The sequence below is a fragment of the Emys orbicularis genome, chromosome 8 (genome assembly GCF_028017835.1).
Source record: "Emys orbicularis isolate rEmyOrb1 chromosome 8, rEmyOrb1.hap1, whole genome shotgun sequence".
Classification (NCBI taxonomy): domain Eukaryota; kingdom Metazoa; phylum Chordata; order Testudines; family Emydidae; genus Emys; species Emys orbicularis.
In genome coordinates, this window is record NC_088690.1 from 49,419,223 (window position 1) to 49,433,818 (window position 14,596).

Genomic DNA, 14,596 nt, shown 5'->3' on the forward strand with positions numbered 1-14,596 from the left:
CGCTGTCCCGGGCCAATGGGGGCAGCAAGAAGCAGCGCGGGCGAGGGATGTGCTGGCCGCGGCTTCCCGCCGCCCCCATTGGCCCGGGACAGCGAACCGCGGCCAGTGGGGGCCGTGATCGGCCGAACCTGCCGCGTCACCAGGTAAATAAACTGGCCCGGCCCGCCAGGGTGCTTACCCTGGCGAGCCACGTGCCAAACGTTGCCGACCCCTGGTCTAGCATGTTATGTTCGTGTTGTAAAATCAGTATAAAGTTGCAAAAAGTTGCAAAAACAGTTTGGTACATCATGTGTCAGTACTTCCAGTTGACCCATTACTTCCAATTCTCATAATTACCAAATATCGAATTGATAATGCTTGTACTATTTTTGTAATACATAATAAACATTAGCCTGTCGGAAAAGATTATTAATTTGTTAATAATAAGTTGTTATTGGAAAGTAAGAACTAAATAATACCCATTATTCAATTCTTACCTTTCAGCTATCATTTGGGGAAAAAACTAGAATCATTAGACAGTTTGCTGAGACTGATATTGAATAGAGCATTCCTTACCAGCTTCAAAAGGGAGGCTGCTAGTAGCTCTGCTGGACTAATGGGTTCCTAGTATAGAACCTGACTGGCAGGCTCAGAGGGCCTATAAGTATAGCTATCCAATGGGACATTTGGCCAGGGATCTCCAACATTCCAGTACTAGTATGCTGAAGGACACTTTATGACATAGATGAGGCATGTGTATATTGCAGAACAGCACCTTATAGCTTGTATAATTGCACAATACTTGGGATTCTAAAACAAAGAAAAACATGTTAAGATTTAGAGAATATGATGTTGAATGTTTCATTCAACATTATTAAAAACATTTGCTTAATTGGTATATTATATAATCCCAAATATAATACCCCAAAGACATATCAAAGTCCACTGTCTCTAGAGACCTCTATATAGGCCACTAGGGGTTCTTGCAACAAAATTTTTGGTGGCCTCAGAGTGCAGCCACCAACTCTTGCTGGTGGCCGCACTGACACTTTTTCCTCCTCACCAGCCCTCCCTGCCACTCGCCTCCTCACCCCACCGTCTGCCCATCGCTCACCTCCTCACTCCCCACCTCGCTCGCCTCCTCACTCCCCACCCCGCTCACCACCAGATCCCCCCACTCCTCTGCTGCTGGCTCGCCACTCATCTCCTTACTCCCGCGCCCACCGCTCACTTCCTCGCCCCCTCCCCCACCTGCCGCTCACCTCGTGGCCCACCTCTTCATCCGCCCCTCGCCTCCTCACCTTGTTCCTTAAGCGTTGTGTGTCCCACCTGTGTCTCCAGAGAGGCGGTGCATGCAGGAGCAACAGGGAGGAAGGAGAGGGGTTGATGCTTTCCTTCCCCCCACTGCCCAGGAAACTGCTGTGGCCACAGGGAAATGTGCAATACAATGAAGTTTTATTTTCTGTAGCCTCTTTCATACAGACTGTATCTTAAAATGCTTTTCAGAGATAAATATTGTACAACCTTGATTATCCAAATGTCATGAGGAATATTGAATATGTTCAGATAATTGAGGATTCAGGTAATGTATGGATTTTTCATGACTGTTTCATATAACAGGAAGATTTTGTTTGTATATTTGAAGTTGCATTGTAATACAATTACACAGATAAGTAATAGAAGAGCAAGAAAGAAACTACAAAGGATAAAAGTTTACTTTGCAATGGAGATTTAAAATGAGATGGAGAGCTGACAAAGGAGAGGTATGAGCAAACTGCTCTAGTGTTTCCCAGTGGTTGGCTGGCAGGAATAGGAAGCAGTACTCTTGGCTTCTTTTCTCAGCTCTGAAATTGACCTGTGTGACCTGGGGATTCTAAAACAAAGACAAACTGGTCAGACAACATGAACTCAAGTGCCACCAATAGGCAGATGACACTACCTATCCTTCACCATTTATGACCACACCACTGCCATCAAGCTGGCCCAGTGCTCGGATGAGATCGGCTCATGGATGAACAGCTGAGAGAAGTTTAGCTGAACCTGAGCAAAAAAGAGATGATGCTGGTGGCCAGAGGAAAGCCCTTTGAAAAGTCTGCAGACACCATGCAGAATCCTTTGGCTGAAGGTACACACCCAAAATTGCTCAATTCAGTCTGGATTCCTTGCTGATGCTAAGCTCTCACACAGAAGTATCTGAGAGTGACTCATTCTATCATCTCCAATTGGCTAGAAGATGCCATCCCATGTTGGTCAACGATGACCTGGCCTCAGTTATTCATGCCTTCATCACCTCTCAGCTGAACTACAGCAATGTGATAAACCTGGACATGAAGTCTTCAGCACTCAGGAAACTCCAACTAGTATACACCACTGCACCATGTCTCCTCAGCAAGATAGGCTGCTGCAAGCACCTCATACCTCTCCTCTCTAAATTGGCTTCCCATAGAATACCAAATAAAGTTCAAGGCCTGATCTTCAAGGCACGACATGGCCTGAGCCCAGAATATCTAAAAGACCCCTTCAGCTCCAGGGAGAAGAGTGCTGACAACTTTCTCTTGTGGCACAATGGAACTCTTTATAAATAACATGGGTAAAACGTCATCATGCAAGAAACAGAACTTTACCAGCCTCAGGCTATGTCTATACTAGAAACTTGAGTCGACCTATATTAGGCCAGTTTACAGTCACCACAATAATGACTGTGGTGGTGTATGTTCACACTACCCTCCTTGGGTCGGTGGTATGCGCTCTCACAGGGAATGCTTCCACCAACCTAAGAGGGGCAGTGCAAGGTGCTGAGAGATCTCTTGGCTCTGCTGGCAGCTCCCTGCCAGGAGCCCGGCTGCCTCCTGGGCTCCTGGGAGGCTGCCTCCTCCCTCTGCTCCCTGTTCCTGGCCAGGAGCTGCGCAGCCAGGACTTCTCCTCTCCCCATTCCCTGCCAGGAGCCTTCCCCCGGGGCTTCTCCCCTCCCCATTCCCCGCTAGGAGCCAGGGGAAGCCGCCTGGGGCTTCTCGCCTTGGGGAGTGGGCTCCAGCTGCCCTGGCTTCTCAGTCCCCCTGCCCAGCTTCTTGCGCTTGGTCCTAGCTGGAAGTGGGGAAGGGTGGGGAGAAGCTGTGTGGGCTTCTTACCCTGGCTCCCAGGGGAGCAGGGGGGGCAGCTGGGCTCTAGTTTTCTGGCTTTCTTGTCAATTTCAGGGCTCCTGCCCTGAAATTAACAAAACAGCCAACAGCCAATGAAAGGGATGCAGTGTCTGCAGTGATACACCTAACTACAGGGATATAAGCCTAATGCCTCTGGTGGCGGTGGAGCTATTATGTTGGTGTAGTAGGCACTTACTACTGTAGTGGCGGGAGGAAGGCTGTAATGAAGACATAATTAGGTCGAGGTAAGCTGCCTTATGTGGACCTAGCTGTGTAGTGTAAACCAACCCTAAGACTGGTTTCAGTGTGGTAGGTGTATTAGTCTGTATCAGCAAAAACAACGAGGAGTCCTTGTGTCACCTTAGAGACTAACAAATTTATTTGGGCATAAGCTTTCGTGAGCTAAAACCCACTTCATCAGATGCATGGAGTGAAAAATACAGTAAGCAGTATATATATTACAGCACATGAAAAGATGGGAGTTGCCTTACCAAGTGTGGGGGGGGGGGTCAGTGCTAATGAGGCCAATTCAATTAAGGTGGAAGTGGCCTATTCTCAACAGTTGACAAGAAGGGGTGAATATCAACAGAGTGGGAAATTACTTTTGTAGTGTTAATGAGGCCAATGCAATCAGAGTGGACATCGCCCATTTCCAACAGTTGACAAGAAGGTGTGAGTATCAACAGAGGGAAGATTACTTTTTGTAGTGACCCATCTACTCCCAGTCTTTATTCAGGCCTAATTTGATGGTGTCCTAATTTGCAAATTAATTCCAGTTCTGCAGTTTCTCATTGAAGTCTGTTTTTGACTTTTTTTGTTGAAAAATTGCCACTTTTAACACTTCAACCTCCCTGGACACTCAATAACAGACCTAAAAGTGTCAATTCTTCAACAACAAAAACTTCAAAAACAGACTCCAACGAGAAACTGCAGAACTGGAATTAATTTGCAAACTGGACATCATCAAATTAGGCCTGAACAAAGACTGGGAGTGGATGGGTCATTACAAGAAATAAAAACTAATTTCCCCATGCTAATTTCCCCCTACTGTTACTCACACCTTCTTGTCTACTGTTTGAAATGGGCCACTCTGGTTACCACTACAAAAGTGATTTTTCCTCCTGTTGATAATAGCCCACTGTAATTGAATTGTCTCGTTAGAATTAGTAAGGCAACCCCCATCTTTTCATGTACTATATATATATCTTCCTACTGTATTTTCCTCTGCATGCGTCTGATGAAGTGGGTTCTAGCCCACGAAAGCTTATGCCCAAATAAATTTGTCAGTCTCTAAGGTGCCACAAGTACTCTTCGTTTTTACTTTTAAGTCTGTTATTGAGTGTCCAGGGAGACTGAAGTGCTCTCCTTCTGGTTTTTGAATCTTACAATTCTTGATGTCTGATTTGTGTCCATTTATTGTTTTGCCTAGACTGTCCAGTTTGGCCAATGTACATGGCAGAGGGGCATTGCTGGCATAAACTCACCCAAGAACCATCACAAACCTCACCACCTTCTGCTCCCTGTGCCAAGGCGTTTCTTTGACCTTGCCTTCTCTGACACCAATACATAAGAATGTGGCGTTTACACCTAACTGGCCTCTCCCAAAACAAGCTACTGCACTGTGCCCATCTCTCCCCCAGGGGACAGGAGCACGCAACCACCGGTTGACAGATGTGCCGCCCATCGCTTAATGCAGTAGCAGAAGGCGGCTCAGGTACCATGGCTGCGGAGGGGGGCATGGGGGTGGGGTGGGGTCGGGTTGTGGATGAAGGCGGTTGGGTGAGACCAACAAATGGCTGCCGGGAGCGGAGCAGGGACTGCTCTCCCGGGCCAGCGCTGGGGGCGGGGCGGTCCCTAGGCTCCGGGGAGGGAGGAGGCCGCGAGGGACGCGGCGACGGGGGTCGCGCGAGACGCGGGCAGGCAGCGTGGCGGGCAGCCCAGCTCGCGCAGGAGGTGGCCGGGCTCCTCCCCCGGCCCGGCGAGCCCATGGTGGCCTTGCGGGGAGCCCTGCGCGCCGCCGGCAGCCGGCTCAGGTCCGTGCGGCGGGGTCGGGACTTTGCACCCACCTGGGGCTCCGGGGAAGGGCGGGCGGTTCTGGCCCTGCCTGCCTCGGCCTCTCCCCCCGGTGGGGTCGCCCGCTTGTTCCGTGGCCGCTGCGGGGCTGCCCCACTGTCACCGACCCCGTGTCGCCGCCGAGCAGGGGTGCGGACCGCGCCCAGCCTCGCCGCCCATCGGGGCAGGGCGCTGGGGCCGAGCCCCGCTCAGGATCTGCTCCCCTGGTGCTGGGCACTCCTAGCCCGGCAGGGAGCGAGCCAAGCCGGCTGAGCCTGCTAGCCGCCGGCAGCCGATCCCCCACGGGGTCTGCCTGCCTCACAGCTCTTAGCGGCACCGCCGCATCCGGGCAGATGCATCAGCCGAGCCCAAGGCAAACGGGGGACAGAGACACATCCCCTCCATACCATTACCGGTCTGGTCCCCTAGGACTGGAAGAGTTACACTGGTATAGTAAACTGTGGGAGGGAGATCGAGTGTGGTTGTTGTTGTCTTAAGGATAAAGTTACACCCCTGTAAACTCTAGCAGGCAAACGAGAATAAGCTATACCAGTGCAGGTACCTTTGGACCACTGCAACTGAATCCTGGCTAGGGTGGGTTTGCCGCTTCAGTTACACCAGCATAATTAAAGAAGCAAAGCATTCTGATGTAGATAATCCCTTTGTTAGATGGCATTTTAAAAAGTAATGTTTCTGTAATTCAGTTCAAAGTAATGACTGCTGTGCAATGCCAAAGCCTGCAGAGACAAAATCGTGGGATACCAGTGGGTTTCTGATATATGGATAGACTGAGTCAAGCTGTCTCTGTTCTGGGCACTTTGCAGATAGGTAAAAAATGGGGTGGGGGTAGTGAAGTTGTTTTGATAGAAAGCCTTAGTATCATATTTAAAATAACTTGAGAACCATAAAAATGAGTGACAGTTTTTCAAAAAGAGGTTTTATAGGTCTATCTATCTAACTTTTTTATTTTTAGAATGGGAAATAGTCCATCTACTTCAATGGGATTGTCTAATGCTGCTACTGTGAACAAGATCCAGGTAAATAAAGGGGTCATTTATTATTCAGAAAGAATTATTATTTCTAGCCTTTGAAAAAGGGATCCTTTTTTTTTTTTCTAATTGGTACAAGGATTGCTTTTTTATTACATCAGGCTACAGAATCTGATCTGTAAACTTAGTCCAGTAAATAATGTATTATACTTTTGAACTCCAGTTCTGCAATCTAATCCATGACCCTTATACTTTCACAGTGTCCCGTTTAAATCAGTTACGTTCACCACTGGTGTCATTATTAAATGATAATGTCTTGGAGGAGGGGAGGGGTTAAATCCCATGAAACCAATTAATTAAGCAATGAGAGCTAGAAAATATCTCAGGTTTAGCTCCAGTAAAGTACACCGCTACCTCGATATAACGTGACCCGATATAACACGAATTCGGATATAACACGGTAAAGCAGTGCTCCGGGGGGGGTGGGTCTGCGCACTCTGGTGGATCAAAGCAAGTTCAATATAATGTGGTTTCACCTATAACGCGGTAAGATTTTTTGGCTCCCGAGGACAGCGTTATATCCAGGTAGAGGTGTAATAGTTTTACATTTCTAGAAAGAACTTTATCCTTTTTTCCACATTCATCTTTTGACTACAAAGCCTGTCAGACCTGCATCATTTTTACCTTTAGGTGACTTATCACAGCCATGTTACCCACAGCTCTGTTATACTTTTGGGGATTCTTGGAAAGGTCCATCCTATCATTCCAGCCCCCTACAGTGTCCTGTTCCCTGGGGTTTATCATGCCTTGTCCATGGTCTGTCTTCAAATCTCTTTAGAGGTGTTTTCCTTGGACCACCCTTGCATTTTATCACCCAAACAATATAAAATTACACACACACATTATGTTAAAAGTACATTATTAAGGTTACAAAATCAAGAACTCAAGTCAGGAAACGTCAGTATTAAGGTAGCCTGTCCCTCTAACTTTTGAGTGTGTTTTGGAGGAGAGTGCGCTTTAGTGGTCCCAAACGCTTCTGTCCATTACCCCGCTCAAGTGGGGGCCCCTTCTCACCCATCCTCTACAGCTTGTCCCTGTGCCAGTCCTTTCTCTTCCACACTCCTGGCTTCTCATCCCAGTCCCTTTCTTCTCCCCTACCCAGTCTCCACTCCTCCGGCTTCTCATCCAAATCCCACTCTCTGTGGGGTCCCATGCGGAGCGGATAAAGCACACGACCAATGTGGTTGCAAGCTGAATCTGAATCCTGTTTATTACAAGCTTTCTTTTATAGTTTTTCTCAACATTACATAACACAATTAGGCTATAATCACACATCTACCGATTGGACAAGAAGGAGAATCATGTGTTTATCACATGTATAGCCCCACACCGATTGGGTCAACCGTTCCTTACATAAGGCCATGATTTATTACCTTGTTTGCCTCATCTTATATAATCCCTAGACCACCAGGGGGCCTTACATAAGGCCATGATTTATTACCTTGTTTACCTCATCTTATATAATCCCTAGACCACCAGGGGGCCTTACATAAGGCCATGATTTATTACCTGGCAAGTGTCCCATCATGACCCTTACCTTCTCATGGAACTTTCCATTAGGTTGGCGTAAGGATGATACATCCCCACACCTCCCCCCTTTTTCTTAAATAAGGTATTAAAATACCCACGAAAACCATCGGGGTGTAAATAAGGATAGCCAATAAGACATTTTCTAAAGGGTTCCGATGGGGTGGCCATGGACAAGCAAAAAAGGCTTCTTGGCCAGTCTGGTTCGCCCAGGTGACCCAAACATTTTGTCGTGGGTTAACAAAAGGTACAGAGTTTGGACATACAAAGACCCCTGCTCCTATAATAAGGAGTCCGAACAAATAGAAGTACAGCATTATCAGGCGTCTAGGCTGTGACAAACAACAAGTGCAGGTCCGGTGTCGCGGGGTCGTCGTCCGGCTCCTGCGTGGCGGCGTCGGGCTCCTCAGCAATTCGTGTCTTGAGCCACGGCCGGACCCACTTCGCTGGAACCCACCGGGGACCCGCATCGGTGGAAACATCGGATGAGTATGCCGGAGGCTTCGGGGCAAACGGGTTGGTGACATCCAGTGGCCGGTGCGTGGACACGTTATCCCGTCCGGTGCACCCAATCGCGCAGCCCCACAAACCACAACGAGGACAGGGGGTAGCTACATCATCCGCCGGACTGATCTTATCCGGTGTTTTTTTCCTATATGTCCTTTCAAAGCTAGATAAGCCCGGTTCCGCCATTTTTTCCAACCTATTCCGCAACTGCTCACCCTGCCCCTGGAACTCCGCCCGGAACTCTGGGGTACAAACATTATTGGTGAAAGGAAAGCCGGGCTGGTTCAGGGCTCGCAATGTGTGGGACTGCGGGGGATGGCTCTCACCGGCCAAATGGGACAACTGATTCAGCATGTCCTGTAGCTGAAGGCCCTGTTTGTACATTTCCGCCAGAAATTCTTGTGACTTATCCCCTTCTGGGCTCGAACCCCCATTCTATCCGCGGGGTCGTCCGGTAACGGGACGGTACTAGAATCAACTTCGGGTGCACTGGGGATGAGTGGTATGATAGTGTCCTCACCCCCAAAGAACTCACGGGCTCCCACCGACAACACACAAGGCGGCTCCTCTTTTGGCCAAGAGAGGTCATTAATGGCTGACTGGACCTCGGCTTCTGCCGCAAGCGTCTCTATCAGTTTCTTAGATTTGCACCATATTTGGCTCAATGACACGGCCTCCTTGTTGCCGTGAGAGACCGACTCCCAGAGGTCAGAGCCTAGACTCTCCCAGACTGCCTTATCAAAGACAGTATTTGGTGTAACAAAAAACCCGCGTCTTTGTCCCCATTTCAGCAAACGGGACAACGCGTCAGAGGGAAGCTTCTCTCCCCGCTTTTCAGCGATGCGTAATAAAAAATCATGCACCGTCTCCTCCTCTGCAGACAAAGCAGAGCCCATTTTATCAAATGCAGCCGCTCACCTGTGAGCTCACGAACGTCTCTCTCGGACGACCAGGAGCCGGTATCCTCCGGTACCTCCTGCCGCGGCTGCCACCTCCGCCTTTTCTCACCGAACACTTCAGTCGGCTGCCTGTGAGCTCACGAACGTCTCTCTCGGACGACCAGGAGCCGGTATCCTCCGGTACCTCCTGCCGCGGCTGCCACCTCCGCCTTTTCTCACCGAACGCTTCAGTCGGCTGCCTTGATGTCCAAGCCGAATCACGTCGGGGTCACCATTTGTGGGGTCCCATGCGGAGCGGATAAAGCACACAACCAATGTGGTTGCAAGCTGAATCTGAATCCTGTTTATTACAAGCTTTCTTTTTTAGTTTTTCTCAACATTACATAACACAATTAGGCTATAATCACACATCTACCGATTGGACAAGAAGGAGAATCATGTGTTTATCACATGTATAGCCCCACACCGATTGGTTCAACCATTCCTTACATAAGGCCATGATTTATTACCTTGTTTGCCTCATCTTATATAATCCCTAGACCACCAGGGGGCCTTACATAAGGCCATGATTTATTACCTTGTTTACCTCATCTTATATAATCCCTAGACCACCAGCGGGCCTTACATAAGGCCATGATTTATTACCTTGTTTACCTCATCTTATATAATCCCTAGACCACCAGGGGGCCTTACATAAGGCCATGATTTATTACCTGGCAAGTGTCCCATCGTGACCCTTACCTTCTCATGGAACTTTCCATTAGGTTGGCGTAAGGATGATACATCCCCACAACTCTCTTTGTCCAGCCAGTCCTAGTTTCCCCTCCAGCTCCTTGTACTAGTCTTCTTGCCCAGCCAGTCCTGCTTCATGGGTTATAAGGCCAGAAGGGGCCATTGTGAACAGTTAGAATGATCTCCTGCATAACACAGGCTATACAATGTCCCTCAATTAAATTCTTGTTTGAACTTTTAGAAGGGTATCCAGTGATGGAGAAACTACCATAGCCCTTGATAAATTGTTCCAGTGGTTAATTGCCCTCGCTGTTAAAATGTATGCCTTACAGAGGCAAAATATCACCTTTACTCCTATTCGCTATTCCTCTGATTATACATTCAAGAATTGTATTAGCCCTTTTGGCCATAGTGTCTCACTCGGAGCCTGTGTTGAGCTGATTATCCACCACCACCATGACACCCCTCCTTCCCCCAATCCTTTTCAGACTCTCTTCTTCCCAGGATAGAGTCCCCTGTACTGTAAGTATAGCCTATATTCTTTGTTTCAAGATATGAACTTCACATTTGGCCATTTCAAAACACATATTGATTGCTTGTGTCCAGCTTACAGAGTGATCATGGTCACTTTTTAACAGTGATCTATCCTCTTCATTATTTACCACTTCCCCAATCTTTGTGTCTCTTGCAAACTTAATCAGTAATGATCTTTTGTTTTCTTCCAGCTCATTGATAAAAAATGTTAAATAGCATAGGGTCAAGAACTAATCCTTGCGGGACCTCACTGGAAACACCTACTTATAATTTTTGGAATTTGTTACCATAATGAAAAGACAAAACATATTGCTTTTGTCTAAGACTTTATCTTTAAGAATGTGATAAATTAATTCATTTAATTAGTACCCGTGTGCAGAATACATTGACTCAACCTTTTTTAAAAAAAAATACAGGAAACCATTTCGGACAACTGTGTAGTGATTTTCTCTAAAACAACGTGCGGCTACTGCAAAATGGCAAAGAAACTGTTCCAGGATATGAATGTAAATTACACAGCAATAGAACTAGACATGTATGAAAATGGAAGCCAGTTTCAAGACATTCTTCATCAAATGACTGGTGGCAGGACGGTGAGTACATCTTTTCAGACGTAGTAACTAAAATAGAGGGAGGGCTAATTCACTGAAGCAATAGCCCACCAATTGTGACCTCATCAGATCTTGCATGCTAGCTGCGTTGAACCTTATATATGAGCTCCTAAGTAAAACACAAGGTGCTTGAGGAAGCTGTAGCAAAGCTTCTGTAAGGTATCTCACATTCCTCATGGTGCTGACGTACCACTCCAGAGTCATGATAGTTACTGTACTGCTGATCCTGCTGTCTTTCAGATGAGACTTTAAACAAAGGTCACATCAAAGACACAAAACTGAAATCCATCAGGGACTCTTTTTGCATGGGTAGAAGTGTTAGCCCCATATCCTGGCACCTTTTGGAATTACATTCTGCCTTTGTAACAATTGCCTGTAACTTCATTTGAATCAAGTGTTTTTTCACTGCATGTTCTAAACCGATGTGCAAATGACACATATTACTTTTAAGGAGAAGGTGCAGTGATGCCTATGTTTAATATAAAGCATCTCAAGACCCCTTTTATAGAAAGTTATTATGGAAATGTAAGACTGTCCACTAATATGGTGCATCAAATAGCAAGTATGTAAAGTATACCATTCCTAAGTTTATATGGCAGTACGGCAACATGCATGACCACACTTGTTTTTTAGCCTACCTCCAACAAAATAACTAATGTAATTTTTATATACTTAACAGGTTCCAAGAGTGTTTATTAATGGGGCTTTCATCGGAGGTGCTACAGATACTCAAAAGCTTCACCAGGAAGGCAAGCTGCTTCCATTAGTTCATCAATGTCAAATGAGAACAGCAAAAAATTCTGATCTGTCATGTAGCCTACCTTAGCCTTAGTTAAAAAAGTGCCCCAATCTAGATGTTAGGTACCTAAAATCCATCTTTAGGCCTCTAAATAAATGGCCTGACTTTCAGAGGTGCTGAGAACCCACAAGGTCTAAAATTAGGCCATTTATTTGGGGACCTAACTATGAATTTAGGTGCCAATTGTTAAGCACCCAAACTTGAAAATTTAGGCCTACGTGTGCAGCATGGTCTACTAAACTAACTAGGGTTTGAAGCGAATAATTCATCAATTTGAAATCATTTATCTAACACAGACATTACGGCCTTGGGCAATACTTAAACCCTCCCTGCCTCAGCTTCACCGTTCATAAAATGGAAGTAAAAACAATTACCTACCTCACAGAGCCTTTGTGTGGATTAGTTAATATTTTTGTTACCATGCTTTGGAGACATAAAGGACAACATGTTTTAAATATGTTAAAAAGTGCTACACGAGGGTCTGTGAAATAGATGACAAATACAACTAGTGAAAACTTGCACTGCTTATCACCTTCAAAACCTTGTAGTATCCTGTTGATTGTAATGTGAATTGGTTTGCTATACTTTCTAGCTAATTTTACTGTCATTGTGTTGGAATAAAAGATGACAGTGCAATTTAGTGTTTCCTATAAAATCACGTCAGTGCTAAAGATTAATTCATCTCTGTCAAATTATGTACACTGAAGACACTAAAAAGAACCACTTTTATTCATATGAAGTCTGCAGTTACTGAGATTTTAAATTACATTTCTGCAAATGTAAAAGTTCTGTTATTAAAGGCAGTATCATGGTAAGCTACAGTAGTTGAGTTTTTCTTACAGTTCTGTATATATTCTCAAGTAACAGTTGGAAACTTTTTTAAACACGCTAAGTTCTAATCACTTTGAGACACTTAACAACCAGTCTGTTCTGTTTCAATAATGTAGTTAAGTAGTTTCAGGTACTACACCTGCTGCTGACTCCCCTGCCCATTTTAGTAGTTTAGTTGTTTTTAAATGTGGTGAAGGTCCAACATACATGGTAATAGTGAATCTGACTATATACAGGTATATAAGGTAAATAAAGCTTTTGTCTAATCGTTCAGGCACTGTAATGTTACATGTAACTATAGTAAGTAGATTTCATATAGAAATATGATTTAAGTTAAATGTCCATCTGTGTTCAATTGTCTATATGCAATACATATGTACTTTTAAAAATATAAGTTACATACTGACTTCACAGTTCCTTTGTCTAACTTTGAAATAAGCAGCTTTTTTTCTTTTCTTTTCTTTTTTTTGGGGGGGGGGGTTGCTTTCCACCTAACTTTTTCAGACCCTGACATATCTCACTATTATTTACTTACTACTTAAAGTCGTCATGCAAGATTGGGGAGATCTACCTCTGTTCCTGAGACAACAGCTCAGGTGCCACATGTGCTGCCCCTAGCTTTTCCAGCAGTAGTGTGAAATTCACTTTTTTGTCATTCTTTTTGTCATTCTTCCACTCTCCCACCAGATTCTGAGTACCAGCATGCCAACTGTCTAGAGAGCTATTACTTTGTTTGCTGCTTGGAAGATCTTTGAGCAGTCCCAGAGGGACTGAAACAATCTGTCTTTAGTCAGGAAGACAACATTGCTTCAGTTTATTCAAATTCACCTCAGTCATATGGGCTAGAAACTTCTAAAAAAATCCAAAAACAGATGGTTTAGCTTCTTGAAGTGCCAGGGAAAGCTTCACTCATCAGTTGCAAGTAGGTTTTAAGTCATGAGTTAAGTTTTAGCAGGGAACTGTTGGAGTAATGCAAATACAGTAATTTAACTAGTGTTAATACTAACAACGCATGGTAAAGGCACCACCATTAGGTTGTTAGAGCTCCTGCAGTTCAACGGTGCACACTAATCAGGTAAATGCATGGCTCACATAACTTTTATGCCATAACAAAACTTACTTGCAGAGGAGAGGCTTTCAGAGCAAATGAATAATAAAAACAGCCTGGGAAGTTATGTAGTCCCTATGCACAATATTATAGGTCAAACATTGCAAATTCTATACTAATAGCTAGAACACTATAAGATGCTATACTGTTAACAGCAGTTAATTAAAAAAGGGCAGATAGATGGTCAAAAAGGAATTTTCTGAGTTGAACAGTTAGTCACAATGCAGTCCTTGGGATAAGACACCGAACTGGGACTCACCCTTGCTTTATTTTTGGCTGTGCCACTTAAGTGTGTGACATGGGGCAATTACTTCACCTCTCAACTCATCTGTAAAACAGGGACAGTTGTATTTAGTTTCCTCTATAAGGTGCTTTGAGATCTTTGGGTAACAAGCACTATGTAACAGCGAATTAGAGTAAATCTACCGTATTTCTGCCATGCTTAATTCCTTTCCTTTTCAGTTCTTCATTTGTCAACCCACTTCCCCCTCAACTGTATGGTTCTGAACATTTCCCTGCTGCAGTGTGATAGACTCATCCCAGTATCTTATACACCAGCAGTTATATTGCAGCAGCGTAATAGGCACAGCTTGAGATACTCTTAAAGCTTCATCTTAGTATAAAACTGCACAGCTGTTGCAGGAAAGACAGCATTTTTTTTTAAACCTCCCTTGGTTACTACTATCGTGCATATCTGCCTTGTTACGTAGATAGTCTTATATTTGCTAGCTATCTTAAAGCTTGGTGCTAAATTGGCATGTGAGGGAGGAGCAGTTAATCATAAAGGATGCCTTTATAAAAAAGTTAAAAAAAAAAAAATTAGGTGTG

The 14,596-nt window shown here is 45.2% G+C and overlaps 1 protein-coding gene across 3 annotated transcripts; it reads left to right on the top strand.

Annotated features, from left to right (window-relative positions):
- Positions 1–4,766: 4,766 nt before the first annotated feature.
- GLRX2 (glutaredoxin 2) lies at positions 4,767–12,642 on the top strand. Of its 3 annotated transcripts, none has more exons than XM_065409428.1 (4): positions 4,767–4,833; positions 6,145–6,208; positions 10,836–11,012; positions 11,710–12,642. In XM_065409428.1, exons 2-4 carry the CDS (start codon positions 6,146–6,148, stop codon positions 11,854–11,856), a joined length of 387 nt encoding a protein of 128 aa, XP_065265500.1. In that variant the 5' UTR covers positions 4,767–4,833; position 6,145; the 3' UTR covers positions 11,857–12,642. The 3 variants fall into 3 exon arrangements, with proteins under 3 accessions (XP_065265500.1, XP_065265499.1, XP_065265501.1); XM_065409427.1 differs by lacking the exon at positions 4,767–4,833 and adding an exon at positions 5,085–5,152; XM_065409429.1 differs by lacking the exon at positions 4,767–4,833 and adding an exon at positions 5,599–5,619.
- The last annotated feature ends 1,954 nt before the right edge of the window (positions 12,643–14,596 follow it).

Bases quoted from the DNA above. Each gene is read 5' to 3' on its own strand.
- GLRX2 (XM_065409427.1), top strand. From the start codon at position 5,106: ATGGTGGCCTTGCGGGGAGCCCTGCGCGCCGCCGGCAGCCGGCTCAG. The intron at 5,153-6,144 runs GTCCGTGCGGCG...TTTTATTTTTAG, and splicing joins GCCGCCGGCAGCCGGCTCAG to AATGGGAAATAGTCCATCTA. The intron at 6,209-10,835 runs GTAAATAAAGGG...AAAAAAATACAG, and splicing joins CTACTGTGAACAAGATCCAG to GAAACCATTTCGGACAACTG.